This window comes from Dendropsophus ebraccatus, chromosome 4 (genome assembly GCF_027789765.1).
Source record: "Dendropsophus ebraccatus isolate aDenEbr1 chromosome 4, aDenEbr1.pat, whole genome shotgun sequence".
Taxonomy (NCBI): domain Eukaryota; kingdom Metazoa; phylum Chordata; class Amphibia; order Anura; family Hylidae; genus Dendropsophus; species Dendropsophus ebraccatus.
In genome coordinates this window covers 100685351-100713340 of record NC_091457.1, presented here as the reverse complement: position 1 = coordinate 100713340, position 27990 = coordinate 100685351, and the positions used below count along the sequence as shown (strand labels likewise).

The 27990-nt window shown below is 45.0% G+C and overlaps 1 protein-coding gene across 1 annotated transcript; it reads right to left on the bottom strand.

Annotated features, from left to right (window-relative positions):
- GGA1 (golgi associated, gamma adaptin ear containing, ARF binding protein 1) lies at positions 1–27990 on the bottom strand. Its single transcript, XM_069966466.1, has 17 exons — positions 27839–27990; positions 21111–21195; positions 20369–20444; positions 19476–19574; positions 14949–15072; positions 14750–14850; positions 12650–12730; positions 12420–12557; positions 12258–12339; positions 10688–10795; positions 10177–10311; positions 8639–8700; positions 8113–8267; positions 3277–3461; positions 2757–2926; positions 2560–2670; positions 1–2436 (listed from the first exon to the last, which is right to left on the bottom strand). Exons 1-17 carry the CDS (start codon positions 27867–27869, stop codon positions 2326–2328), a joined length of 1854 nt encoding a protein of 617 aa, XP_069822567.1. The 5' UTR covers positions 27870–27990; the 3' UTR covers positions 1–2325.

The window sequence follows — 27990 nt, the reverse complement described above, 5'->3', positions numbered from 1 at the left end:
CACATTGGAATGGTTTCCTTTATTACATTCAGTAATGGAGACATTGTGCCAGATCTCAGACATCAGATGTATAGCAGAGTTTGCCGTTATGTTAACCCCTAAGATGCAAACACATGAACTCCACCTGTATAACTCGTAGGCAGGACACTTTGAATCGAAGTATTACATCTTATAGGATTTAGTGTAGAATTTGGCATGGCCTCAGTATACTGCAGAATAAGCCACTGCATGGGCTGTCCGGAAACTTCTGCTTTCAGACATGAGTTTATTGTTTATGTTAAGGATCTTGAAACACATAAGATAACAGAGCTGCAGCTGTGATCCTGATCGCTTCCCTATTCTACAGATACCGACCCCTGCATGGCACAAGCAAACAGTCAAGGTGTATTCATTGTGCTGAGATTGGGCCGTGAATCTGAATATCCATGCAGTGGTGACAAGGCTTGACCTGGTTGTTATTTGCAGTACGCCATACTGGACATCTGTCTGATTCTCCATAGTAAAAGTAGAGGTACCTGCCTATATGACTAAGACATTAGTTTAGGTGGGGATAGAGGGCACACAGACATAGCTCATACAGGCCTCAATCCTGCAGTGCTTACTATACAGCATCTAGAGGCCTGACAAAGATGTTACTTGGGTTGATGGCTGGGGTGAGGGTCTGACCCTACTTCGGGTGCAGAATACTGCAGGACTGTGGACATAACACATACTACACACATCAGGAGGCCTGGCAGCAGTGAATGTATAGTCAGAATGAAGTTTGCACCTTCCCAATCCTCATTCACGTGCAAGTGGCTTCAACTCATCGAAGGGAACTGAGCAGCTTATGACTCAGTGGAAGAGGGGAAGTGGTCAGCACGATGTAGCAGCACCCAGAAGCCACAAGAGTCATTTCATAAGACCACACCGAGAAGGCAGCTCAGTAGGAACCTGAGCACAGGATGCTGCAGTTACAATGCTGAGGAAATGTGTAGGTGAAACAGCCATTAAGGGAAACTGCACCTGCATTGAAATAGTAAAAATAGGTGACCCCCCTCAGTGTTCTGGCCAACTAAGACTCATGTCCACTGCTACTGGGTAATGCAGTCAGCACTCGCTTCAGATAGGAGTGGAGCTCCAAGCATCTAGCATGTCAAAGTGATTGTGAGCTTGGGGTTAGTTAGTGGGGTTTATATGGTTTCCCCTCTGAATCGTATTGGCTGATGTCTTCCAGCTGTAGCTCGCTTTCCTCCAGGCTTCAGGTACTGTCAGTGTTCTGGGATACAAGTAGCTCAGCACAGAATATGGCTGTCATTAAATGTTGGTGAAGGGACATTAAAGGGGTTATCCAGCGCTACAAAAACATGGCCACTTTTCCCCCTACTGTTGTCTCCATTTCAGGTGCAGTTTACAATTAAGCTCCATTTACTTCAATGGAACTGAGTTTCAAAACCCCACCCAAACTGGAGACAACAGTAGGGGGAAGTGGCCATGTTTTTGTAGCGCTGGATAACCCCTTTAAAGGGATTATCCAGTGCTACAAAAACATGGCCACTTTCTTTCAGAGAAAACATGACTCCAGTTCAGGTGCAGTTTGCAATTAAGCTTCATTCACTTAAATGGAACTGAGCAGCAAAACCCCCGCCCAAGCTGGAGACAAGAGTGGGGCTGTCTCTGGAAAAGAGTGGCCATGTTTTTGTAGCGCTGGATAACCCCTTCAACACTAAAAGCTACAGTTGTACTGAAGAGTGGCAATAGGCGCAACAAATTGAAGGAAAATATAGAAAAGGTTTCCTGGAAGGCAGGGACATCGGGGTAAATAATGGCAGCTGCTCAGGTCACATGTGGAGTTTATGTCGAGGGTTTTTAGAGCTACAAAGGAACAGATTACTATATGGACCCCGCAGCCGGCGAGAAGTCAGCACAATACCAATGATGGTCTCTGCACCAAGGAGAAAGGCATTCGACAAGTTCATCTGATGATTCCACAAAATCATAGAAATTAAAGTATATTAGATGAAGACAATATAACATATAGAGAAAGAGTGAGAACATGGTGACAGCTGAACGTATTTACTATATGCAGGAGGAACAGCTGAGACTTACCCTATAACAGGAAGGCCAGAAAGACCTTCCCAACACAGACAAAGGCAAAAGAAACGTGAAAAAAAGGGGTAAAGACTGAGATCTCACAATGTCCCAGGGTTCTGTGTAACAGCAGGAAGGGGACACTAAAGAGCAGCCAAACAAGTCATAAAGATTGATGGGTAGTGCAGTTCAGGTTGAGTCTCCAGCCACCAAGTGCCAGCACAACATTTCCCCCTTCATTTCCTTCCAGTTTACCTACAGATTCCCCCACTTCTCTACAGGAGGAAAATCATCCACATCTCCCATTTCATCAAAGGTTTGCTCTCCTTGGGTGTAAGTTAGTTTGTATCGTAAGCGAACCTTTTCCTAAAAATGAAAAGAGGAAAAATATCATGTGTCATATCTTACACCTTAGTTATATACTTAAGGAATAAGGTGGGGGTGCATGAACAGGCAGACAACTGTGGGCGGTAGTGACAGTATTGTTACCTGTGTGGGATTGGCCAGCAGCAGCACCTGAGTGACAGCAGATGGAGGCAGGATTGGGTTGAATGCCGGAAGTTCAGTGCCAGATGCCGGCTGCAACTTTACCCTCATGGTCTATAACAAGAGAGAATTATTACACATGACACAAGGTCTGCATGGGTGAAAATAATAAATTTATGAGACACCCCACACCATCCAACCTTAGGAACAGCAGCCTGAAAACTAATTCCAGTGACAGGGAGTGGAGCTGTACTCAGCATGGAGATCACAACCACCAGGATATCCGGTCTCCCTGCAGGAGCGCCCTGAGCAAAGTGGAAGAGAACCCGGAAACTGCGCTGGTCATACACAGTGACGGGGAGGATGTTACCTGCCAGTAAGATAAGAAAAAATGGCAACAAGAACCCAATGAGATTGTTTAACGGATCAAATACAATAAAAGAAAGAAATGGTGGCTAAAAGCTGCCATAGTTATCTGCATGTATAGCCACAATCCTAATAACACGAGAAGCAACAGTTGCTGCAAGTAAAATGTAATATTACATGACAGCCATTTAAACAGATTGGCCATTAAAGCAGAGTCTTCTCACACTGGCTCTTAGAGGGGGCTCCTGAGTGACAACTCCATCCCCCCACCCAGGATATCCAAATATAGAGCATAAGTAGTAGAAATACATGACAATGCCTTTTATTGCCCCTCCACAGCTTACTGATCCATACTCGGTTTGATAGACTCCAGAGGCACAGTGATCGCAGTAAGGGAAATTTCTGTTTTCCCGGGGGATGATTGCACTGGATCAATAAATGGCAGTTCTGCCGCTACAGGTGGCTGTGGCAGCAGGGGGGCAGATGGAGGAGCTTTACTCTGCAGATCTCGTAAAGTAGGCTTCACCTGGGTCTTCTCCCTGAAACGAGATAAGTCAGACACCTAAGAACATAGATCACACATCTGACCTTCCTTTACTCTTCCTACTATGAAGGTATCAAAGGTTATATGATAGTAAACTAGTTGTACGATGGGGTAATAATCATACTAGAGCTTATATGGGTGTACACTTGTTACATAAAGGTTATGTGAAATTACATGGTAAAATATAGAGGTTTACATAAAGTATAGCGGTATCATAGTCGTATGAAGTATAGTATACTGACTATATAGGTGTATACTGGTTGTTACATAAGGTCCTGGTAGGTTGTCACAGGTAACCAAACCCATGCTGACGGCAGTGCATCTCCATGCTGCTGTATCCATCTGCTCCTGAGCCCCATGCACAGATGGGTTCTCTGAACTGTATTTAAGACACACATCAGGTAGCCCTGAGGTTTATTTTGGTGGTAAGCTGCTTCGCTGCAGTGTCAGCACACTCTTATAGCCGACACTCCCCTCCCACCTCAAAGGCAGTTGTTACTATTATTTGCAATGGTGCCATTTGTCCATTACAATACACTTTCACCAGAGCAGCACGAGAACAGCTCACAAACTGTTTCTGTAATACTGCCACCCTTGGCCTGAAAGCTGACAATCATCCCCATGACAGCAATGGGGTATATATTTGTCTAGACAGTGTCTCACACACCTTATATACCCACAAAGCCAGCTCATGACACATGACTTCCTTCATAAGATACACGCTACTGATATCGAAAGTAGGAAGTGGTTATAATGTGACTCAACTGTGGATATAAAGGTATCTTCGTACATAAAGTTACATGGAGTGTAGTGATTACATGGCTATATCCTGGTATATAATGGTTACATGGAGTGTAATGATTACATGGATATATCCTTGTTAGAGATGAGCGAACCGGGTTCGGGTTTGATGCCATCCGAACCCGAGCGTTCGGCATTTGATTAGCTGGGGCTGCTGAAGTTGGATAAAGCTCTAAGGTTGTCTGGAAAACATGGATACAGCCAATGACTATATCCATGTTTTCCACATAGCCTTAGGGCTTTATCCAACTTCAGCAGCCCCAGCTAATCAAATGCCGAAAGTTCGGGTTCGGATGGACTCGAGCATGCTCCAGGTTCGCTCATCTCTAGTCCTTGTATATAACGGTTACATGGAGTGTAGTGATTAGATGGATATATCCTTGTATATAATGGTTACATGGAGTGTAGTGATTAGATGGATATATCCTTGTATATAATGGTTACATGGAGTGTAGTGATTAGATGGATATATCCTTGTATATAATGGTTACATGGAGTGTAGTGATTAGATGGATATATCCTTGTATATAATGGTTACATGGAGTGTTGTGATTATATGGATATATCCTTGTATATAATGATTACATGATTATATCCTTGTATATAACGGTTACATGGAGTGTAGTGATTATATGGATATATCCTTGTGTATATAATGGTTACATGGAGTGTAGTGATTACATGGATATATCCTTGTATATAACGGTTACATGGAGTGTAGTGATTACATGGATATATCCTTGTATATAACGGTTACATAGAGTGTAGTGATTATATGGATATATCCTTGTGTATATATGGTTACATGGAGTGTAGTGATTACAAGGATATATTCTTGTATATAACGGTTACATGGAGTGTAGTGATTACATGGATATATCCTTGTATATAACGGTTACATAGAGTGTAGTGATTATATGGATATATCCTTGTGTATATATGGTTACATGGAGTGTAGTGATTACAAGGATATATCCTTGTATATAACGGTTACATAGAGTGTAGTGATTATATGGATATATCCTTGTGTATATATGGTTACATGGAGTGTAGTGATTACAAGGATATATTCTTGTATATAACGGTTACATGAAGTGTAGTGATTACATGGATATATCCTTGTTAGTGATGAGCAAACAGTGAAATATTCGAATATTCAATATTCGTACGAATATCTCCCCGATATTCGAATATTCGATCCCATTAAAGTCTATGGGAACAAGTATTCATTTATTTAAAAACATCTATTCGACCACTTAGAGGAAAAAAACCGAAGTAGGGGGATTTGAATGCTGATCGAATATTTGGCGAACTATTCGATTATATTCGATAGATCGAATACCTTACTATTCGATCAAACAGTATTCGCTCATCACTAATCCTTGTATATAATGGTTGCATGGAGTGTAGTGATTATATGGATATATCCTTGTATATAATGGTTAAATTGCACTATTTACTTTACAAAGGAGTGCTGTGGATTTTCCATCACTATTTAGTACAGTCCCTGGTCTCGACTTGGATCCGCGGGCACCTGATATTTACCTTCTACGAAGTGCTGCTTTTACTTTCTGATAGATAGATAGATAGATAGATAGATAGATAGATAGATAGATAGATAGGATATTTTGTTTAGGGTACAAACCCACACACCGTATACACAGCAAATACGCAACAAATACGCAGCAAATACGCAGCAGTTTGATGGTGAAGATTTAATGCTGAGTTCAGTTATTTAGATCTAATCTGCTGCGTTTTTGTTGCGTATTTGTTGCGTTTTTGCTGCGTATTCGCTGCGTATCGCAGCAGTAAATACGCTGTGTATACGGTGTGTGGGTTTATACCCTTACAATGTAAATCAGAAGCAGAATGAGCCAGCAATGGGAAGATGCTACAAGATGAGGCAGATACTTGGCAGTTGGCTCTGAGGTGCAATGCATGCTGGAGAATGTAGTTTACCGGTCAGCATCATCTTGGATATAGACCGGCTTTTAGACTTGTAACTCAGGAATGGAGGCAGCTAGAAAGACAGGAAACAGCTCAAAATACTCAGGGGGACTTTGTAAGACCATCTAGGTTTGGCTTTTAGCTCTTGGGTAGAATACTCCTTTAATATAAGATAAAAATCCAAAACACCACAAGCAAATACCATACAAAAATCTGGACTGTGGAGCTTTATACAGTTATTGGGCAAGTATATGTATAACTCATTTGTTTCCACGGTTACAGAATACAAACAAATGATGTGTCCTGTCTGATCCTGCTGTCTCTTACACACTGCTGAGGAGTTACAGCTACCAACTCCCTAAACTGGCTTAATATGGTTGTCCTGGCACATTAAAATATATAACATGCCCTTTCAGCCTAGAGCTCTGTAAAGCACTATAGCTTTCTCCTCACTTGCAGGTCATGGGCTTGCGTGTCACTATGGCTAATGCTATGTTGTGACCACTGCATGTGGGGAAACCATGCCTGTGAACAAAGCTCTAACAGCAGGTGTGTTGCATCCATTAGTCCTCAGAGAGCTGAATTTATGCTACGTTTACACAAAGCGATAATTCGCCCAACCGATCGCTTAACCATTTTGTAGCAACGATTTGGTTTTTATAACGATCAGCATTTAGACGAATAAATCGTTAGAAAAATTGTTTGAAAATTCGTAAGAAAAATCGTTATTGCGATCGTTTTTAAGATCGCTTAAGCCCATCTTTCACACGAAGTTTGCACGAAGCGATCTGCGAATTTTCAGTGAACGACGATTTAAGAACATGTTGACAGATCAAAATGAACGATTTCTCGCTCGTCGTTTGATGTGTTTACACGGAACAATTATCGCTGAAATGCGATCGTTTATGTGAAAATTCGAACGATAATCGTTCCGTGTAAACACAGCATTAGTTACTTCTATAACATTTCTGATGCTGTCTAGAGTTTCTCAAAAACACAGCGCATGCAAAGGTGGGGCCTATGTGCAATGAAATCCAGAGTAGTTATTAATATTCTGCATGGTTGTTAACATGCTGCCTGGTGATGTGCTGATAACAAGGTGACGTCTTGGAACCACTAGTGGTAATTAATTTATTAATATATAAAGAGTAAGGGTGCGTTCACACCTACAGGATCTGCAGCAGATTTGATGCTGTGTTCAGTTATTTAAATGAAATCTGCTGCAGAAAATCAGCTGCAGATCCTGTAGGTGTGAACACACCATTATAGTGACTGTACCAGTCCTTCATTTACTTCACATTTATTGAACTTGTTTATTTTATTGTAACTGATGCTGCCACAGAAATAGCTCATCTTTCAGGAAGATTTGTCGAAACACAACAATGTAAATGCCTCTGCATTTTTAGCCCATTTAAAGACGAGTTGCTCATGTCCACTGTTATTTCTAATATTTCTTGTCAAAGGAGGATAAACTACCCCCCCCCCCCCCCACACACACACACACACACTTTTTCCATGTTCTCTTCATTCTGCTGGTTTACCTTGATGGCCACAGGTCTTTTTCAACCCTACTATTATTTATTAGTTAGAGAAGGAGTGAGTTGAAAATACAGGAAAGAAGACAAATTTGGTCAGCTCTCCTACAACACCATTCACACTAAGCAGGAGCACGTTGCTATGGCCGAAATTGCAGACACACAAAAACACAAAAAAAAAATGCAACAGCTCACCACAATGGCAAGATACAAACCCAATACCATTTGCAATTAGAGTGAACCATCCCCCCACGATAAGGTGGAGTTGGAAATAGCTGGAGTGTAACCCTAGCCTTCCTCATCTGGCGCACTATTAGTCAATGTAGTGACTTCTAGTAAACATGAATTGCTCATAGATCTCACCATCGCATGTGCACTGCACTGGGCGGCAGGGCTTGCTCCAGCAGAGTCTTTCCAAGCAGGTCTAGGTCCTCTAAAGCTTTGTTAGACTGTGGTGCAGGATGCACAGTGGATGACACCTTCTCAGTAGAAGCAGCTTCATTTTCTGTTTCTGAAGACTGGGGGGAAAATGGTCAATTGAGAGTTGTAGGGGCATTGTGTGAGTAAGGGATAGACAACCCCCAAGTGATCACCAAAAGCCACAATGCAGCAAAGGACTGCATGGTGACATTCTAGGTTTTGGTGAAGGTAAAGCCCAAAGCAACTCTAATGTTAGATTCAGAGGAGAAACTAAGTGGAAGATTCCATGTCAATCCCTGCTCAACAAGTCCTGATACTTCCACAGTAAACCACCCTGTATACCAGCAGATACATGTAGTGCAATGAAAAGCTATTCTGGGGCCAAGACCAATTAACTACGTGTGTGAACATGCTGGTTCTCTCGTGCGTTCATCTTTGCAGATATCAACAGATGGCAGCTGCTCATTACCTGAAAGCTATTCCAGGAAGAAGATTCCAGGGTTTGTGCAGGGGGGACAGGGTCATTTAATCCTAGGATTAGATAATGCAGAATAGTGAGTGACAAACAGTAACAGCTTTCCATAGATCCCAGCCAAATAGGTGCTAAACCGGACATAAAAGCAATCTAGCCTGGAGATCATGCGTAGCTCCACTGTCCTAATCTCATACCCTTCTCTATAGGATATAAGAGCTGCACTGGGACTTCTCATCCACAGAAATCATGATCCATAGGAATTCAGGAAGCCATGTGAAAATCTATTAAAGGGGTTATCCAGTGCTACAAAAACATGGCCACGTTCTTCCACAGACAGCCCCACTCTTTTCTCCAGCTTGGGCGGGGTTTTGCTGCTTAGTTGTATTGAAGTGAATGGAGATTAATTGCAAACCGCACCTGAAATGGAGACAAGAGTCGTGTTGTCTCTAAAAGAAAGTGGCCATGTTTTTGTAGCACTGGATAACCCCTTTAAGTCAAACAAATGGCTAGCACTTGGCTCCATAAGCAGGATCTGGCAGTTCTCTTCACATGCCTGTTTTAGTATGTACCTGTATAACCAACTATGGAGCATCTTTTTGTAGAAATTGGTATCATTTCTCTGAAAATGTATGAAAAAACTGACAACTGTATATGAGCACTTCTGTTGTTGTGTTGCATATGTCTATGGCACATCTAGATTGTGAATGCAGTATTAAAAACAGTGTGCCCCGCCAGTGCACTGATTGGCTGAGCGCCGGGAGACCCCAGTAAAGTATGTACCAGGCTGTGGGGGGTTAAGGGCGCTGACTTTGACATACTCGCAGAGGGATTGCCACATTAGTATTCTATGTGGTTTTGGCACAGCCCAATGCACATTACAGCTATAGCAGGCCCCTAGCTGCCCTGGCAACCATTGGCATGAGGCAATTGCAGCTGCTGCATGCTGATGGTGACAGAGGAAGCTACCTCCCTCTGTCCAATCCCCTATATGCCAGTTGCTTCTGACCCGTGACATAAAAGGGTTCAAACCGCCAGGATCAAACTTATCTCCATTCCCAGAAGTCGCAGAAGGGTCCTGGCTGTGAATTACGGATGAGGGGTTCCTGCTGCTTGATCAGAGGGGCACAGTGACAGTGCCATCAGCCAAAGCAGAGCTTATCTAAAACTATTAAAGGGTTAAACTGGACTAAATCAGTGAAGGCACCGCTGCCTTCTTCCTGGTAAGTAGTGTGAACAGGCCAAGATGAATCCTGTATATAGTGTCACATATCTACACACTACAGTCACTTCACACTCCCGAAGTCAAGTAACTGGAACCAGCAGGAACATTATAGAGATATAAGCAGAAGTTGTAATCTTAAATCATCATGTTATCTTTCTCCATAACCATTAGCAGATTAATGCAGATAAAATATTACAGCTCAAACGCTGGCAGTTCTAATTCTTTTGCCTATATAATTGCAATGCATTCTGCAACACTGTCACTGGGTGCAAGATGCATGGCTAATCACTGAGCCACTGTGCCCTCTTACCTAAAGACATGAGCTCATCATCAAGAAGAGATGTGGATGAGGACAACTGGGTCAGGTTACAGGGCTGAGATGGAACAGCAGGGTACGATGGAGTCATGTCTAATCCTGACAGATCCAGCAGAGCAGAACTGCTAGCTGAGGAAACAATAAAAAGGAGATTAAACCAATAACTTTAAAACTGAGGGCCTTTTTACAGAGATCCAACAAGTGCCAACTGGTGAAATCGGCAGTCGATTTGCAGTGCTTTTTACAAGGCACAATTATTCATTTGGCCCTTTAAATGCATGGTTATCAGTCACATATCCGTTTACACAGAGAGATGTGCGGTCGATAACAATGATTTTACCAACCGCACAAAAGATCAGATCAGCGGATGAGCAGGTACTTGCTCGTTCGCTGGCTGATCATTTGTCCTTTTACACAAGCAAATCATCGGGTGATTGAGGGTTCCTAGGATCATGAGCAATAATCAGCCTGTGTATAAGGGCCTTAAGAGATAGCATGAACTCACCTGGCATGCTACTAGAGGCAGATTCTCCATTGACTTCTTCTCCTTTTACCAGCTGTCGATATGTGTTGATGACTTGTGTTAAACTATCATTGGCCTGCAGGATTTCAGCTGAAAAAGACATAATGGCTAAATATGATCACTTGTTCCCGCCCTCTTAAGGCTGTGATCTTTTAAGATCTATAAGGCTGGGGCTACATGGCAATTCCCAATGCTACCACCAGGAACCACTGTGTCACATTTGGTTGTCTAGGAAAAATTAATACGGGACATGTCAGTAATGCATACTTGTGTCGTTCCCCTACTGCTGCCGGTTCCTGGGCGACCCGCTCTGAACTGCTGCTTAGGTTTTCAGAACATTTGACGATGTCAGTCTCCCATAGGAAATGGCTGCTTAGGGCAGGACATCATCGTATTTCAAAAACACAGGCACTGATGCAGAGCGGGTGGCCCGGGGTAGGGCAGTGGTGGGGGAACAGGACAGGTAGTAATACATTACTCGCAGCCTGGCCAGCCTGGCCCCTTTACATGAGAGGCCAAGTCGCGTGACCAGGCAACGTGGTATGGTGGTTTCTGTGTATATGACCTGGAATCATCATGTGGCTCAAGCCTTTAACAATTGTAAGGGCCCTGTAAAATGTGCAATTATAGGACTGTGTAACAGGCCCAGCGATCAGCCGACAAACAAGCAAACAGCTGATCGAATTGTTTAAAGTGATGCTGCCAGCCCCATTGTTCTTGCTTCACTTAATCGGTGGAGGTGGACAGTGTCACCTTGGTGGAGCTTCATGGCAATGGGCTCACCGATTCCTATCTCCCCACTGGTAACACAGAGGGCCAAACCACCATGAAGACAGAGAAATTTTATACAGGTATAAATCAAATGTGCAGCATCTAAGCTTGTGAATGGTGGTGGTGGTGGGGGGAATATTACTGTCACAGCGATCTGTGAAAAATTCTGGTTCATCAGCTTCACATCACACAAGTGACCCAGCAAACTTTCAATTGGCCTTACCCACCTGATGAACAAACCAAATAATAGCACCAATCTATAAGGTGTGTATAATACAGCCGTAAGGGTTATTATTGGCAGACCCTTTCACAATAAGAACGCCAATCTCCCTGGGCCATTTGCATGGCTAGAACTACAAAATGTATTGTTCGCGCAGCCCTTAACGTACATCTTTTTTGGCTGACCATAACTGTTTATAATATTATAAGAAATACGCAGGTGGCCAATGATAATTTTAGGGCTGCACGATCCCCAGTGATGAGCTAAAGAACAGGCAATTGCTTATTCATCAGCTTTATCACTTTTACATGGGCCAATAATCAGCCAATAATTGCACACTATAGAAACCCTTAAGGCTGGATTTCCACATAATAATGTAATCAGGATTTGGTCATTATTTAGGAGCTCATTCAGTATTCTTAGCCAAAGCCAGGAGTGTCCTTAACACAAAGAAAAACCAGAAGAATCAGGTGGCAGTCTCAGAAGAATAGAAAAAGATACAGGATTTTATTTCAGAAATGCTTTTAGGCTAATCTACCCCAAGAAGCTTCTATTCCTTACCTAAAGCCTCATCATTGTCTTCTGTATCACTGGCCAAGCGGAAAAGTGTCGGCCTCATCTTCTCACATCGCTGATACAATTCCTGCAACCCAAAAAATACAATTCATTGATACAAGAATTTGTTAGTCTTTGGATGACGTGTATTTATAGCAATGCACTGACCTTCATTAAGTCCTCGCTGCCTTCAGAAGATTGCCCCGTTCTAAATGCACTCAACATATCATTCAGGAGTTTCACATTGTTATTCACTTCTTCTATAGCATTCACCCTTTTGGAAATTTTTTCCATGCGCTTTTGGTCCTGACAATGAAACAAGAACACAAAGGAATTAGAAGATTATGCAGACAATTGTCTTTGTCTTTGATGAGTAGATATGGACAGAGTTCTATCACCTCCTGCACCATTTCTTTGATAAGCTTATTTGCAGCTCGTAAGTCCTCCGGGTGTGTGCTCTTCAGTAGGCGGGCTAACATCTGAAGACAAAAAGAATATTAGGAAAAAACAAAAGGTCACATCCATTAACAAACAGCCAGAGCAAAAAGGATTCAAAGGATGAATTACAGAAGGCTAATAACAAGCAGACAATGGAAGCTCCTCCTGCATAAGCTGTATCCTACCTGACCAAATAACACTGGTGGGAGAACATATGGAATAACTATAACTAAATATCAATAAGAATAGACAATAGGTGGTATCTCCGTCAACCAGCGAACATTGAGAATAGAATACCCCTTTTTCTTGTTTTTTTTTACAGGGGGACAAGCCTAAAAGGGGAGGAAAATAAGCAAACATGGAAGACCTCCTTGCAGAGAGACCATCATACTGTAGGGCACCATGACCTGTGGTCCGTTCGGCAGGTGATGCAGCTATTGTCATAAAAAACTACTTTTAAACTGGCAGCCCCGTGCCCTTTGGCCATGGCTTAGTTTATGTATGCATTAGGCTGGCACACCCCTCCATCCCTCCTCCTCACCCTCTTCACCATTTTTCCTATTCCTCTGCAGTAAAAACTACACAGGTGCCTTCACGATCCAGCCCATGTGCTGGGCTGACACAGCTGACAAACAGGAGGCAATCTGCCTGGAGCATTTCTAATGATGAGGAGGGTGGGGAGGAGGGACAGAGAGGTTGTGCCAGCCTAATGCACACACAATGTAGGCCACGGCCAAAGGGCACAGGGCTGCCAGTTTAAAAGTTGTTTTTTATGACATTAACTGCATCACCTGCCGAACGGACCGCAGGACAAATCTTGGATTAAAAGCAGCTATCCAACGGTACAAGTGGTTTGGGGGGGTCAGATTGTGGGTACAGAGTCACTTTAAAGGGATATTCCAACATGAAACTAACTCGTCCCCCTTATGAACACCACATTGGTGGCGGCTTGTACTTCTTTTTCACTTATTCTCAATCAAAACATCTCTTACTTGCCCCCCTAAATATCGTTTTAAGCTACTTTACAGTGAATGTAAGAGACTCTGTAATAGATTTTTTTAGGCATAGGAGCTTCCTGTTGTACTGTCTCGCCCCCAATCTCACTTTTAAAACTAAAAGCAAGAGTAGAGACGGTAGTAAAGACAGGATTACACTGCCTATACAAGCCTATGGAAGGGGGAGGGGGCCCAGGGGGATGAGTGAGCAGGAAGAGCTGACAAGCAGACACACAGTGTGCAGGCTTACTGCCCAGAGAGAACACTGGATTCTCCATACGCAGGGCAACTTATCCTGAAAAGTAATCTGAAGTGACTGATACACTTTAAGGATCCATTCACACACACAGGATCTGCTGCAGATTTGATGCTGCAGATATCAATGTAACTAAATGCACACAGCATAAAATCTGCAGCAGATCCTGTAAGTGTGAACAGACTCTTGGGACCATACATAATATAGTATGAACAGCAAGCAAACACATTACTATCAGGAATTCATACTGCTCTTCTGCATTATTGTGCCTATTCCTCAACCTGTCACAACAGATAGGTTTCACTTGGTACAGACATCTACAGATCTGGACTGCAGCTTCCATCCACTGCATCCTCACATAGTTATTGTACCTTGCAGGCAAAGCTTGGATTTGTGAAACACAACTTTTACCTACAGAAAAGTAATCCTCTGCCATTTAGAGAAACTCCAGGGCAGGTTTATTCCAATTTTGTTATGTAAAGTAGACAAACGCTCAGGATTAGTATAGCGGCCTGACTACAGTCACATAACATACCAGGGCTGTCCCTTCATTGTTGTATTGCATGTTACAGGGCTTTAGCAGCAAAAATGACAGTGCCCCTATCAACTCTAAGCACCATGTATCTACAGACTCAATTTTCACTAATTCCTCCTGCACTTAAACGCGAAAAAAATAACAGAGAGCTCCATGTATTAAGAGTTATATGCAGAGAGCAATATATAAACGATATACAGCTACCCCACACCCCTTTAGTGCTGACAGGTTCTCTAGAAAGACTGCACAGGAAGCGATAAGTAAAATAAGCTACCTTGGATTTTTCATCATCATCAAATATAGCATTTTTCGGTCGGGGTGGGGGAGGGGGCATCATGGCTTCTGCTGGCAGTTTGGGGTCTTCCTTTACAATTCCTATAAAAGTGGTGACATTTTATGACAAGAATGATGTGACCATATTGCCTACAAATGATCACTAGTTTACCCTTTTACCTGGCATCCAAGAAACCCACCTTGCTTCTTTAACATCTGATAGGCCTCTGCGATTTTCACTTCACTGGGAAGTCCGAGAGTCCAGCTGTACAAAAGCTCCAAAACCTTTAACTTCACTTTCTCTGGAGAGCGGGTGCCTAGATACTAAACAATAAAGTATGGAGGAACTGTGTCATAAATTCAGCTGGTGCTGAGGGCAATTGCATCAAACGCTACCCGCCATTTATAAGCATTTATTCTCATCCAGTCACGTTGAAACAATGAAATGAGGTGAATCATTTTGCACCTACATTTATGGATACTGGCATATATTCTTTTACCTAATCTGTTTTTATTTTCTGGTTTAAGATTTTATTTTATTTAGTGTACATGATTGTATGGGTGGTCATCATGCCTGAATGCATGTTGCTACTCTGCCCTGTTTATAGAGGTCTGAGTAACACAGTAAGTAATAGGCTGAGGGGGTTGGAAGCTGATAGAAGTGATGAGCGGGGACCAAATGACATCACACCAGGAGCTGTAGGAACCCAGATAGGTATGCCACCACTCAGCCAACTATAAACTTTTTTTGGTGCCTTGACAACCTTCTTAACAGCATTAAAGGGGTATTCCCCCAAAAATTATTTTTGCATTATTACGTTGCCCACCCGTAGCTTTCCATCTTTCCAATATAAAGTTATTACGGATTCTGCACAGTTTTGCTGTTATCCAGCTGCATTCACCTCCATAGATTGTATAGAATCATCAGTCCTCAGTCCAACCCGACACGCTCCCTGCTCCTGGCCCCGACCCTCCGAGACGGCATCACGTGTCCTCAGTCCCAGCACAGTGAAGTGACTGAGAACACTGATGGGGTGGCTGCTGTTACAGAGGGAGACAGTGATCAGCGCAGCTGTGACTGCATCCCTCTCTAACAGCAGCCACCCGATCACCCCCAGCCCAGAGCTCACCCCCTGTGTCCAGAGCCTCCCGGCAGCACTCAACCGGAGCAAACACAGCCCCCTGGCCCACAACCAACCGCCCCCCAATCACCCGTGGCATCCCTCACTCACCAGAGGCATAGCCGCTGCACTCACCCGCAGCCCCCCCCCGCGGCAAGCTCCGCCCCCGATATCGCCCGTGACAGGCTCCGCCCCCGCAAGCTCCGCCCACCGTGATCGTCCGCGGCAAGCTCCGCCCCCATCTGCTACGCCGTCTCCCCAAACTCAGCTCTGCTACGCCGTCTCCCCAAACTCAGCTCTGCTACGCCGTCTCCCCAAACTCAGCTCTGCTACGCCGTCTCCCCAAACTCAGCTCTGCTACGCCGTCTCCCCAAACTCAGCTCTGCTACGCCGTCTCCCCAAAACTCAGCTCTGCTACGCCGTCTCCCCAAACTCAGCTCTGCTACGCCGTCTCCCCAAACTCAGCTCTGCTACGCCGTCTCCCCCAACTCAGCTCTGCTACGCCGTCTCCCCCAACTCAGCTCTGCTACGCCGTCTCCCCCAACTCAGCTCTGCTACGCCGTCTCCCCCAACTCAGCTCTGCTACGCCGTCTCCCCCAACTCAGCTCTGCTACGCCGTCTCCCCCAACTCAGCTCTGCTACGCCGTCTCCCCCAACTCAGCTCTGCTACGCCGTCTCCCCAAACTCAGCTCTGCTACGCCGTCTCCCCAAACTCAGCTCTGCTACGCCGTCTCCCCAAACTCAGCTCTGCTACGCCGTCTCCCCAAACTCAGCTCTGCTACGCCGTCTCCCCAAACTCAGCTCTGCTACGCCGTCTCCCCAAACTCAGCTCTGCTACGCCGTCTCCCCAAACTCAGCTCTGCTACGCCGTCTCCCCAAACTCAGCTCTGCTACGCCGTCTCCCCAAACTCAGCTCTGCTACGCCGTCTCCCCAAACTCAGCTCTGCTACGCCGTCTCCCCAAACTCAGCTCTGCTACGCCGTCTCCCCAAACTCAGCTCTGCTACGCCGTCTCCCCAAACTCAGCTCTGCTACGCCGTCTCCCCAAACTCAGCTCTGCTACGCCGTCTCCCCAAACTCAGCTCTGCTACGCCGTCTCCCCAAACTCAGCTCTGCTACGCCGTCTCCCCAAACTCAGCTCTGCTACGCCGTCTCCCCAAACTCAGCTCTGCTACGCCGTCTCCCCAAACTCAGCTCTGCTACGCCGTCTCCCCAAACTCAGCTCTGCTACGCCGTCTCCCCAAACTCAGCTCTGCTACGCCGTCTCCCCAAACTCAGCTCTGCTACGCCGTCTCCCCAAACTCAGCTCTGCTACGCCGTCTCCCCAAACTCAGCTCTGCTACGCCGTCTCCCCAAACTCAGCTCTGCTACGCCGTCTCCCCAAACTCAGCTCTGCTACGCCGTCTCCCCAAACTCAGCTCTGCTACGCCGTCTCCCCAAACTCAGCTCTGCTACGCCGTCTCCCCAAACTCAGCTCTGCTACGCCGTCTCCCCAAACTCAGCTCTGCTACGCCGTCTCCCCAAACTCAGCTCTGCTACGCCGTCTCCCCAAACTCAGCTCTGCTACGCCGTCTCCCCAAACTCAGCTCTGCTACGCCGTCTCCCCAAACTCAGCTCTGCTACGCCGTCTCCCCAAACTCAGCTCTGCTACGCCGTCTCCCCAAACTCAGCTCTGCTACGCCGTCTCCCCAAACTCAGCTCTGCTACGCCGTCTCCCCAAACTCAGCTCTGCTACGCCGTCTCCCCAAACTCAGCTCTGCTACGCCGTCTCCCCAAACTCAGCTCTGCTACGCCGTCTCCCCCAACTCAGCTCTGCTACGCCGTCTCCCCCAACTCAGCTCTGCTACGCCGTCTCCCCCAACTCAGCTCTGCTACGCCGTCTCCCCCAACTCAGCTCTGCTACGCCGTCTCCCCCAACTCAGCTCTGCTACGCCGTCTCCCCCAACTCAGCTCTGCTACGCCGTCTCCCCCAACTCAGCTCTGCTACGCCGTCTCCCCCAACTCAGCTCTGCTACGCCGTCTCCCCCAACTCAGCTCTGCTACGCCGTCTCCCCCAACTCAGCTCTGCTACGCCGTCTCCCCCAACTCAGCTCTGCTACGCCGTCTCCCCCAACTCAGCTCTGCTACGCCGTCTCCCCCAACTCAGCTCTGCTACGCCGTCTCCCCCAACTCAGCTCTGCTACGCCGTCTCCCCCAACTCAGCTCTGCTACGCCGTCTCCCCCAACTCAGCTCTGCTACGCCGTCTCCCCCAACTCAGCTCTGCTACGCCGTCTCCCCCAACTCAGCTCTGCTACGCCGTCTCCCCCAACTCAGCTCTGCTACGCCGTCTCCCCCAACTCAGCTCTGCTACGCCGTCTCCCCCAACTCAGCTCTGCTACGCCGTCTCCCCCAACTCAGCTCTGCTACGCCGTCTCCCCCAACTCAGCTCTGCTACGCCGTCTCCCCCAACTCAGCTCTGCTACGCCGTCTCCCCCAACTCAGCTCTGCTACGCCGTCTCCCCCAACTCAGCTCTGCTACGCCGTCTCCCCCAACTCAGCTCTGCTACGCCGTCTCCCCCAACTCAGCTCTGCTACGCCGTCTCCCCCAACTCAGCTCTGCTACGCCGTCTCCCCCAACTCAGCTCTGCTACGCCGTCTCCCCCAACTCAGCTCTGCTACGCCGTCTCCCCCAACTCAGCTCTGCTACGCCGTCTCCCCCAACTCAGCTCTGCTACGCCGTCTCCCCCAACTCAGCTCTGCTACGCCGTCTCCCCCAACTCAGCTCTGCTACGCCGTCTCCCCCAACTCAGCTCTGCTACGCCGTCTCCCCCAACTCAGCTCTGCTACGCCGTCTCCCCCAACTCAGCTCTGCTACGCCGTCATCCCCCAACTCAGCTCTGCTACACCGCCCCCCCAACTCAGCTCTGCTACAACGTCACTTCCAACTCAGTTCTGCTACGCCATCATCCCCAACTCAGCTCTGCTACGCCGTTATCCCCAACTCAGCTCTGCTACAACGTCACTTCCAACTCAGCTTTGCTACACCGACACCGCCATCTCAGCTCTGCTACACCGTCATCATCTCCTTCATTGTCTCAGCTCTGCTACTTCACCATCATCAGGCATAAGCATTGCATGATGGGAAATGTAGTTTCCTATCTTGGATATAGATGGGCTTTTAGAAAAACTTGTAACTCAGAAACGGCAGCAGCTAGAAAGATGGGAGACGGCTCAAAATACTCAGGGGGACTTGGTGAGTAAGACCAGCTAGGTTTGGGAGCATTTCATTTTTTTAGCTCTTGGGGGGAGTACCCCTTTAAGAGAGATGCTTTAAAGCAAAACTGACTATAGGAACCTGTACTCTCAAGATGACTTTGTGGCTTGTGCAGAGGGCGCTGTGCAGGGAGGGGGAGGAGGCGAACTGTCTCCCTCACCTACTGACTTCTTTGCCAGTATATTGCGGGCATGCTCTGTTCACTGCACAAGAGGGAGGGGGAGTAGGTGAGCTGTGACCAACACATATTAACGATTGAGGATGATGTGTTATCTGCTTCCAAAAATACGTTCAACATACAAATGTGATATATAGAAAATGTCATTACTGATGACTCGGACCTTAGCACTTACCTTTGGAGACACAACTTTTATCAGCTCATTAAGGAATCGGAATTTACCGACTTCATTGTGAAATCGTTTGCCACAGTTCTTCATACATGCTTCTAAAACCTAAAACAGATGAAAATGTCTAATGATACAAACTACACTGTTAATGTAGTGTGTAGAAACCACAAAGAGCCTAAGGGTCCTATTATACAATATGATTATCGGCTGCACTTGGACGATTACTAGCCGTTCCGGACGATAATCGATTTGTGTAACAGCTCATGCTGAAAGGCAACGATCACGTTGGCTGATTGTTGTCTTACAGCATGTTCTAAATACACAATGACGATGTAATAGGCGCGGCGGCGGCAGCTCTCTGCTATGGGCCACCTGGACGATCTACAGATGATGTGGGCAGCCCCTCCCACAGCTCTCCCCCTCCCCCCAATAAACATTTCCCGAGTTGTGCAATTTACATAACAGTTCTGACAGAGCTGCCTATTAACATATTATGAAAGACCTGTACGTCCTTATACCTGCCATAGCTACCTCTCTGAAGTCTTGCTCCAAACTGAAAAATAGTAACACAAGAGGGCATCTGTGCTGTAATACAGGTGTTTTTTCTGCACCCTATGAATGCCTTTCCCTCCTGACAATAGCCAGGTTTGCATGCATGCAAAGGAATTAGAGGACATTTGTCCATTAAGGTGGAAGCAAACGTTTGTCTTTACCTACAGCTGACAATTGACAGGTGTCAAACATTTCTAAGTAAATAAAAATCAAGTGTTTTCAAAACCCATGGTAGAATGTATGGATACATTACACTCTCCTATCTCTTCTCATAGCCAGAGAGGAAGAGTAATAAAAAAAGCAACTGGTAAAGGGATAAGGAAGTGACTTCTCAGTGTTCCTCTTACCGTCAGTGCTTGCATTGCTTCCCACTCTTGAGGGGACTGTATTTTGTGAGCCAGAAGTCGTGTTGCAAGCTGGGGCCTATTAAGGAACAAAAGGAATTTATTTCACAGAACAAGCAAACACAATACAAGCTCATTCCCTGCAAACAAATAATGCTCAACAGGGCTTCACTTTCTGCTTACTCTCCTATACAACATACTGGCCTATGTGAAAATAGTGTAATGAGCCTTTATCTTCCAATTTTGACTTCTGACTGTTTCTCTGCGCAGCTAGGTGGACAGGAGCTGTAGCTAGTCTCTTTCAAACTTATCAATGTATGACCACACTGTCCTGAACCATCTTCCTGAAATGACCCCACTGCCACGGACATCCCTCCTGAAATGACTCCACTGCCACGGACATCCCTCCTGAAATGACCCCACTGCCACGGACATCCCTCCTGAAATGACCCCACTGCCACGGACATCCCTCCTGAAATGACCCCACTGCCACGGACATCCCTCCTGAAATGACCCCAATGCCACGGACATCCCTCCTGAAATGACCCCAATGCCATGGACTTCCCTCCTGAAATGACCCCAATGCCATGGACTTCCCTTCTGAAATGACCCCACTGCCATGGACACCAACATTATGACCTGACCATGCTGTCATGGACGATCAATTTGATTGTACTCTAAAGAGTGGCTCCAATGGTGGTGTGCACACAGTCTCATATAAAGCAAAATACTAAGAGCCACTTACCCTTCCAGGTCTCGATTAAGCTGATCACAAAAGGCTTGAACATCCTCCCACTCCTGCTCTTTGTTTAGTGGGTTTGTCGCCCGGTCTGTAGAAAGACAGATAAAGTGTAAGATATCCTTTCCAATACTTAGCAGTATTACTGTGGCTAACTAAGTGTCATGTAACTAGTCACCTCCCCTGTCACTGCACTGTGAAATTATTTCACTAAGGGTCCCTTCACACGTATCGTATCGCTGCGAGTTTCTCGCACATAAATCCACAGTGATACCGATTGCTATAAAGTCAATGTATGTGTATTCTCGCTGCATGTTTGGTGCGATTTTTACATGCGAGTTTTGATTTTCACATGATTTTCACAGGAGAGTTTAACACCACAAAAAACGCAGCTACATTCGTGCGAGTTTCATTCGAGTTTCGTGCCAGTTTTGTGCAATAAATACGTGTGAAGGCACCCTAAACGGAACTACAAAAATTCACATTCACTGAAAGTACGGCCCCATTTTATAGGTGACATTCACTTTTAGGAATGGCTGTGCATGCTGCATTAAGGTAAAAGAATGGAGTTCAGTAAAGCAATGATTAATATGACTATTACTTTATTGGATCTCATTATTTAAAGGGGTTGCCCAGCGTTAAAAAACTTTTCACATATTGCTGCAGTTATATAAAAAAAAAACAATAAAGAGCCTATGCTTACCTCACCACATTCCCTCCTGTGTCCCCCGATGACCACAGCCACCGGCACTTCCGAGACAAACTCATCTTGGGAGTGACCGCCAGCTCAGCCAATCTTTGGTTGCTGAGCTGTCCCGTCGCAGTCAGTGACTGGCTGAGCTGTCTCTCACAGTTTGTCTTGGAGGTAGCAGCAGCGGCTGCAGTCTGGGGACAACAGGGAGTATGGAAAAGTAAGCACAGGCTCTTCATTATTTTCTATATAACAACAACTATATACAAAAAGTTTCCAGGGATGAGGAACCTTCGCCTTCAATTGTTGCAAAACTACAATTCCCATAATGCACTAAAAGATGGCATCAAAATTCAACATGCAGAACATTTACATGGCTGACTGACACCACAGTACTTTGGCTCTACAAACTAATACAATGTAAAGTAATTCTGCAATAACTAGTAAATCAGTGATGAAATAGATAATCCCCCTGGCCTAGTCGCCATATAAAACAGTATAAAAACCCCAGAAAGTAGTGTTACAACCAACATAAGGTCACAGTGGTCTGTGATACTGTAGTATAGAGCTGTCAGTGCTCTGTGATACTGTAGTATAGAGCTGTCAGTGCTCTGTGATACTGTACTATAGAGCTGTCAGTGCTCTGTGATACTATAGTATAGACCTGTCAGTGCTCTGTGATACTATAGTATAGACCTGTTAGGGCTCTGTGATACTATAGTATAGAGCTGTCAGTGCTCTGTGATACTGTAGTATAGAGCTGTCAGTGCTCTGTGATACTGTAGTATAGAGCTGTCAGTGCTCTGTGATACTGTAGTATAGAGCTGTCAGTGCTCTGTGATACTGTAGTATAGAGCTGTCAGTGCTCTGTGATACTGTAGTATAGAGCTGTCAGTGCTCTGTGATACTGTAGTATAGAGCTGTCAGTGCTCTGTGATACTGTAGTATAGAGCTGTCAGTGCTCTGTGATACTAAAGTATAGAGCTGTCAGTGCTCTGTGATACTATAGTATAGACCTGTCAGTGCTCTGTGATACTGTAGTATAGACCTGTCAGTGCTCTGTGATACTGTACTATAGACCTGTCAGTGCTCTGTGATACTGTAGTATAGAGCTGTCAGTGCTCTGTGATACTGTAGTATAGAGCTGTCAGTGCTCTGTGATACTATAGTATAGAGCTGTCAGTGCTCTGTGATACTATAGTATAGAGCTGTCAGTGCTCTGTGATACTGTAGTATAGAGCTGTCAGTGCTCTGTGATACTATAGTATAGACCTGTCAGTGCTCTGTGATACTGTACTATAGACCTTTCAGTGCTCTGTGATACTATAGTATAGAGCTGTCAGTGCTCTGTGATACTGTACTATAGACCTGTCAGTGCTCTGTGATACTGTACTATAGACCTGTCAGTGCTCTGTGATACTATAGTATAGAGCTGTCAGTGCTCTGTGATACTATAGTATAGAGCTGTCAGTGCTATGTGATACTATAGTATAGACCTGTCAGTGCTCTGTGATACTATAGTATAGACCTGTCAGTGCTCTGTGATACTATAGTATAGACCTGTCAGTGCTCTGTGATACTATAGTATAGACCTGTCAGTGCTCTGTGATACTATAGTATAGACCTGTCAGTGCTCTGTGATACTGTACTATAGACCTGTCAGTGCTCTGTGATACTATAGTATAGAGCTGTCAGTGCTCTGTGATACTATAGTATAGACCTGTCAGTGCTCTGTGATACTATAGTATAGACCTGTCAGTGCTCTGTGATACTATAGTATAGAGCTGTCAGTGCTCTGTGATACTGTACTATAGACCTGTCAGTGCTCTGTGATACTATAGTATAGACCTGTCAGTGCTCTGTGATACTGTAGTATAGAGCTGTCAGTGCTCTGTGATACTGTACTATAGACCTGTCAGTGCTCTGTGATACTATAGTATAGAGCTGTCAGTGCTCTGTGATACTATAGTATAGAGCTGTCAGTGCTCTGTGATACTGTACTATAGACCTGTCAGTGCTCTGTGATACTGTAGTATAGACCTGTCAGTGCTCTGTGATACTATAGTATAGACCTGTCAGTGCTCTGTGATACTAAAGTATAGAGCTGTCAGTGCTCTGTGATACTATAGTATAGAGCTGTCAGTGCTCTGTGATACTGTAGTATAGAGCTGTCAGTGCTCTGTGATACTATAGTTTAGAGCTGTCAGTGCTCTGTGATACTATAGTATAGAGCTGTCAGTGCTCTGTGATACTGTAGTATAGACCTGTCAGTGCTCTGTGATACTATAGTATAGACCTGTCAGTGCTCTGTGATACTATAGTATAGAGCTGTCAGTGCTCTGTGATACTATAGTATAGACCTGTCAGTGCTCTGTGATACTATGGTATAGAGCTGTCAGTGCTCTGTGATACTGTAGTATAGACCTGTCAGTGCTCTGTGATACTGTAGTATAGAGCTGTCAGTGCTCTGTGATACTGTACTATAGACCTGTCAGTGCTCTGTGATACTATAGTATAGAGCTGTCAGTGCTCTGTGATACTGTAGTATAGAGCTGTCAGTGCTCTGTGATACTGTAGTATAGACCTGTCAGTGCTCTGTGATACTGTAGTATAGAGCTGTCAGTGCTCTGTCATACTGTAGTATAGAGCTGTCAGTGCTATGTGATACTATAGTATAGACCTGTCAGTGCTCTGTGATACTATAGTATAGACCTGTCAGTGCTCTGTGATACTATAGTATAGAGCTGTCAGTGCTCTGTGATACTATAGTATAGAGCTGTCAGTGCTCTGTGATACTATGGTATAGAGCTGTCAGTGCTCTGTGATACTGTAGTATAGACCTGTCAGTGCTCTGTGATACTGTAGTATAGAGCTGTCAGTGCTCTGTGATACTGTAGTATAGAGCTGTCAGTGCTCTGTGATACTATGGTATAGACCTGTCAGTGCTCTGTGATACTATAGTATAGACCTGTCAGTGCTCTGTGATACTATAGTATAGAGCTGTCAGTGCTCTGTGATACTATAGTATAGACCTGTCAGTGCTCTGTGATACTATAGTATAGAGCTGTCAGTGCTCTGTGATACTATAGTATAGAGCTGTCAGTGCTCTGTGATACTATAGTATAGAGCTGTCAGTGCTCTGTGATACTATAGTATAGACCTGTCAGTGCTCTGTGATACTATGGTATAGACCTGTCAGTGCTCTGTGATACTATAGTATAGACCTGTCAGTGCTCTGTGATACTATAGTATAGAGCTGTCAGTGCTCTGTGATACTATAGTATAGAGCTGTCAGTGCTCTGTGATACTATGGTATAGAGCTGTCAGTGCTCTGTGATACTATGGTATAGACCTGTCAGTGCTCTGTGATACTATAGTATAGACCTGTCAGTGCTCTGTGATACTGTACTATAGACCTGTCAGTGCTCTGTGATACTATAGTATAGAGCTGTCAGTGCTCTGTGATACTATAGTATAGACCTGTCAGTGCTCTGTGATACTATGGTATAGAGCTGTCAGTGCTCTGTGATACTGTAGTATAGACCTGTCAGTGCTCTGTGATACTGTAGTATAGAGCTGTCAGTGCTCTGTGATACTGTAGTATAGAGCTGTCAGTGCTCTGTGATACTGTAGTATAGACCTGTCAGTGCTCTGTGATACTGTAGTATAGACCTGTCAGTGCTCTGTGATACTATGGTATAGACCTGTCAGTGCTCTGTGATACTATAGTATAGACCTGTCAGTGCTCTGTGATACTATAGTATAGAGCTGTCAGTGCTCTGTGATACTATAGTATAGAGCTGTCAGTGCTCTGTGATACTGTAGTATAGAGCTGTCAGTGCTCTGTGATACTGTAGTATAGAGCTGTCAGTGCTCTGTGATACTGTACTATAGAGCTGTCAGTGCTCTGTGATACTGTAGTATAGACCTGTCAGTGCTCTGTGATACTATAGTATAGACCTGTCAGTGCTCTGTGATACTATAGTATAGAGCTGTCAGTGCTCTGTGATACTATAGTATAGACCTGTCAGTGCTCTGTGATACTATGGTATAGAGCTGTCAGTGCTCTGTGATACTGTAGTATAGACCTGTCAGTGCTCTGTGATACTGTAGTATAGAGCTGTCAGTGCTCTGTGATACTGTAGTATAGAGCTGTCAGTGCTCTGTGATACTATGGTATAGACCTGTCAGTGCTCTGTGATACTATAGTATAGAGCTGTCAGTGCTCTGTGATACTATAGTATAGAGCTGTCAGTGCTCTGTGATACTATAGTATAGACCTGTCAGTGCTCTGTGATACTATAGTATAGAGCTGTCAGTGCTCTGTGATACTATAGTATAGAGCTGTCAGTGCTCTGTGATACTATAGTATAGAGCTGTCAGTGCTCTGTGATACTATAGTATAGACCTGTCAGTGCTCTGTGATACTATGGTATAGACCTGTCAGTGCTCTGTGATACTATAGTATAGACCTGTCAGTGCTCTGTGATACTATAGTATAGAGCTGTCAGTGCTCTGTGATACTATAGTATAGAGCTGTCAGTGCTCTGTGATACTATGGTATAGAGCTGTCAGTGCTCTGTGATACTATGGTATAGACCTGTCAGTGCTCTGTGATACTATAGTATAGACCTGTCAGTGCTCTGTGATACTGTACTATAGACCTGTCAGTGCTCTGTGATACTATAGTATAGAGCTGTCAGTGCTCTGTGATACTATAGTATAGACCTGTCAGTGCTCTGTGATACTATGGTATAGACCTGTCAGTGCTCTGTGATACTGTAGTATAGACCTGTCAGTGCTCTGTGATACTGTAGTATAGAGCTGTCAGTGCTCTGTGATACTGTAGTATAGAGCTGTCAGTGCTCTGTGATACTGTAGTATAGACCTGTCAGTGCTCTGTGATACTGTAGTATAGACCTGTCAGTGCTCTGTGATACTATGGTATAGACCTGTCAGTGCTCTGTGATACTATAGTATAGAGCTGTCAGTGCTCTGTGATACTATAGTATAGAGCTGTCAGTGCTCTGTGATACTATAGTATAGAGCTGTCAGTGCTCTGTGATACTGTAGTATAGAGCTGTCAGTGCTCTGTGATACTATAGTATAGAGCTGTCAGTGCTCTGTGATACTATAGTATAGAGCTGTCAGTGCTCTGTGATACTATAGTATAGAGCTGTCAGTGCTCTGTGATACTATAGTATAGAGCTGTCAGTGCTCTGTGATACTATAGTATAGAGCTGTCAGTGCTCTGTGATACTATAGTATAGAGCTGTCAGTGCTCTGTGATACTATAGTATAGAGCTGTCAGTGCTCTGTGATACTGTACTATAGACCTGTCAGTGCTCTGTGATACTGTAGTATAGAGCTGTCAGTGCTCTGTGATACTGTAGTATAGAGCTGTCAGTGCTCTGTGATACTATAGTATAGACCTGTCAGTGCTCTGTGATACTATAGTATAGAGCTGTCAGTGCTCTGTGATACTATGGTATAGAGCTGTCAGTGCTCTGTGATACTGTAGTATAGAGCTGTCAGTGCTCTGTGATACTATAGTATAGAGCTGTCAGTGCTCTGTGATACTGTAGTATAGACCTGTCAGTGCTCTGTGATACTATAGTATAGAGCTGTCAGTGCTCTGTGATACTATAGTATAGAGCTGTCAGTGCTCTGTGATACTATAGTATAGAGCTGTCAGTGCTCTGTGATACTATGGTATAGAGCTGTCAGTGCTCTGTGATACTGTAGTATAGAGCTGTCAGTGCTCTGTGATCCTGGGACACCTCCCATCCATGTTGTGTGACCTACACCCATAGACTCCTCTGTCTTGTGATATTATGACCCATCACCTATTCTTTCATTGTATTATGAATTCGCAATATTTCCAGTAAATGAACTATGACATCACGATATATGGTTCAATGATGTCATGACAGATTTGATGAAGTTCTTCTGACGAAACAACTGTGTCAAAGTTACAGCACAGTGCCACGTTTCGGCGGACGTGTTCCGCTCTGTGCCTGGAGCTCCCCACACCCTCACTTACTGATCCGGGCTTCAAGACTCTCTTCTTCCATCCTCAAGAACGACAAGAGCACTCGGTACTTCCGCCTAACATCGGACACTTCCGCCAGGAGTGAGACTCAAGCCACGTCACTTCCGCCCACAGCTCGCATCTTTGGTTTGGTGACCTACTGG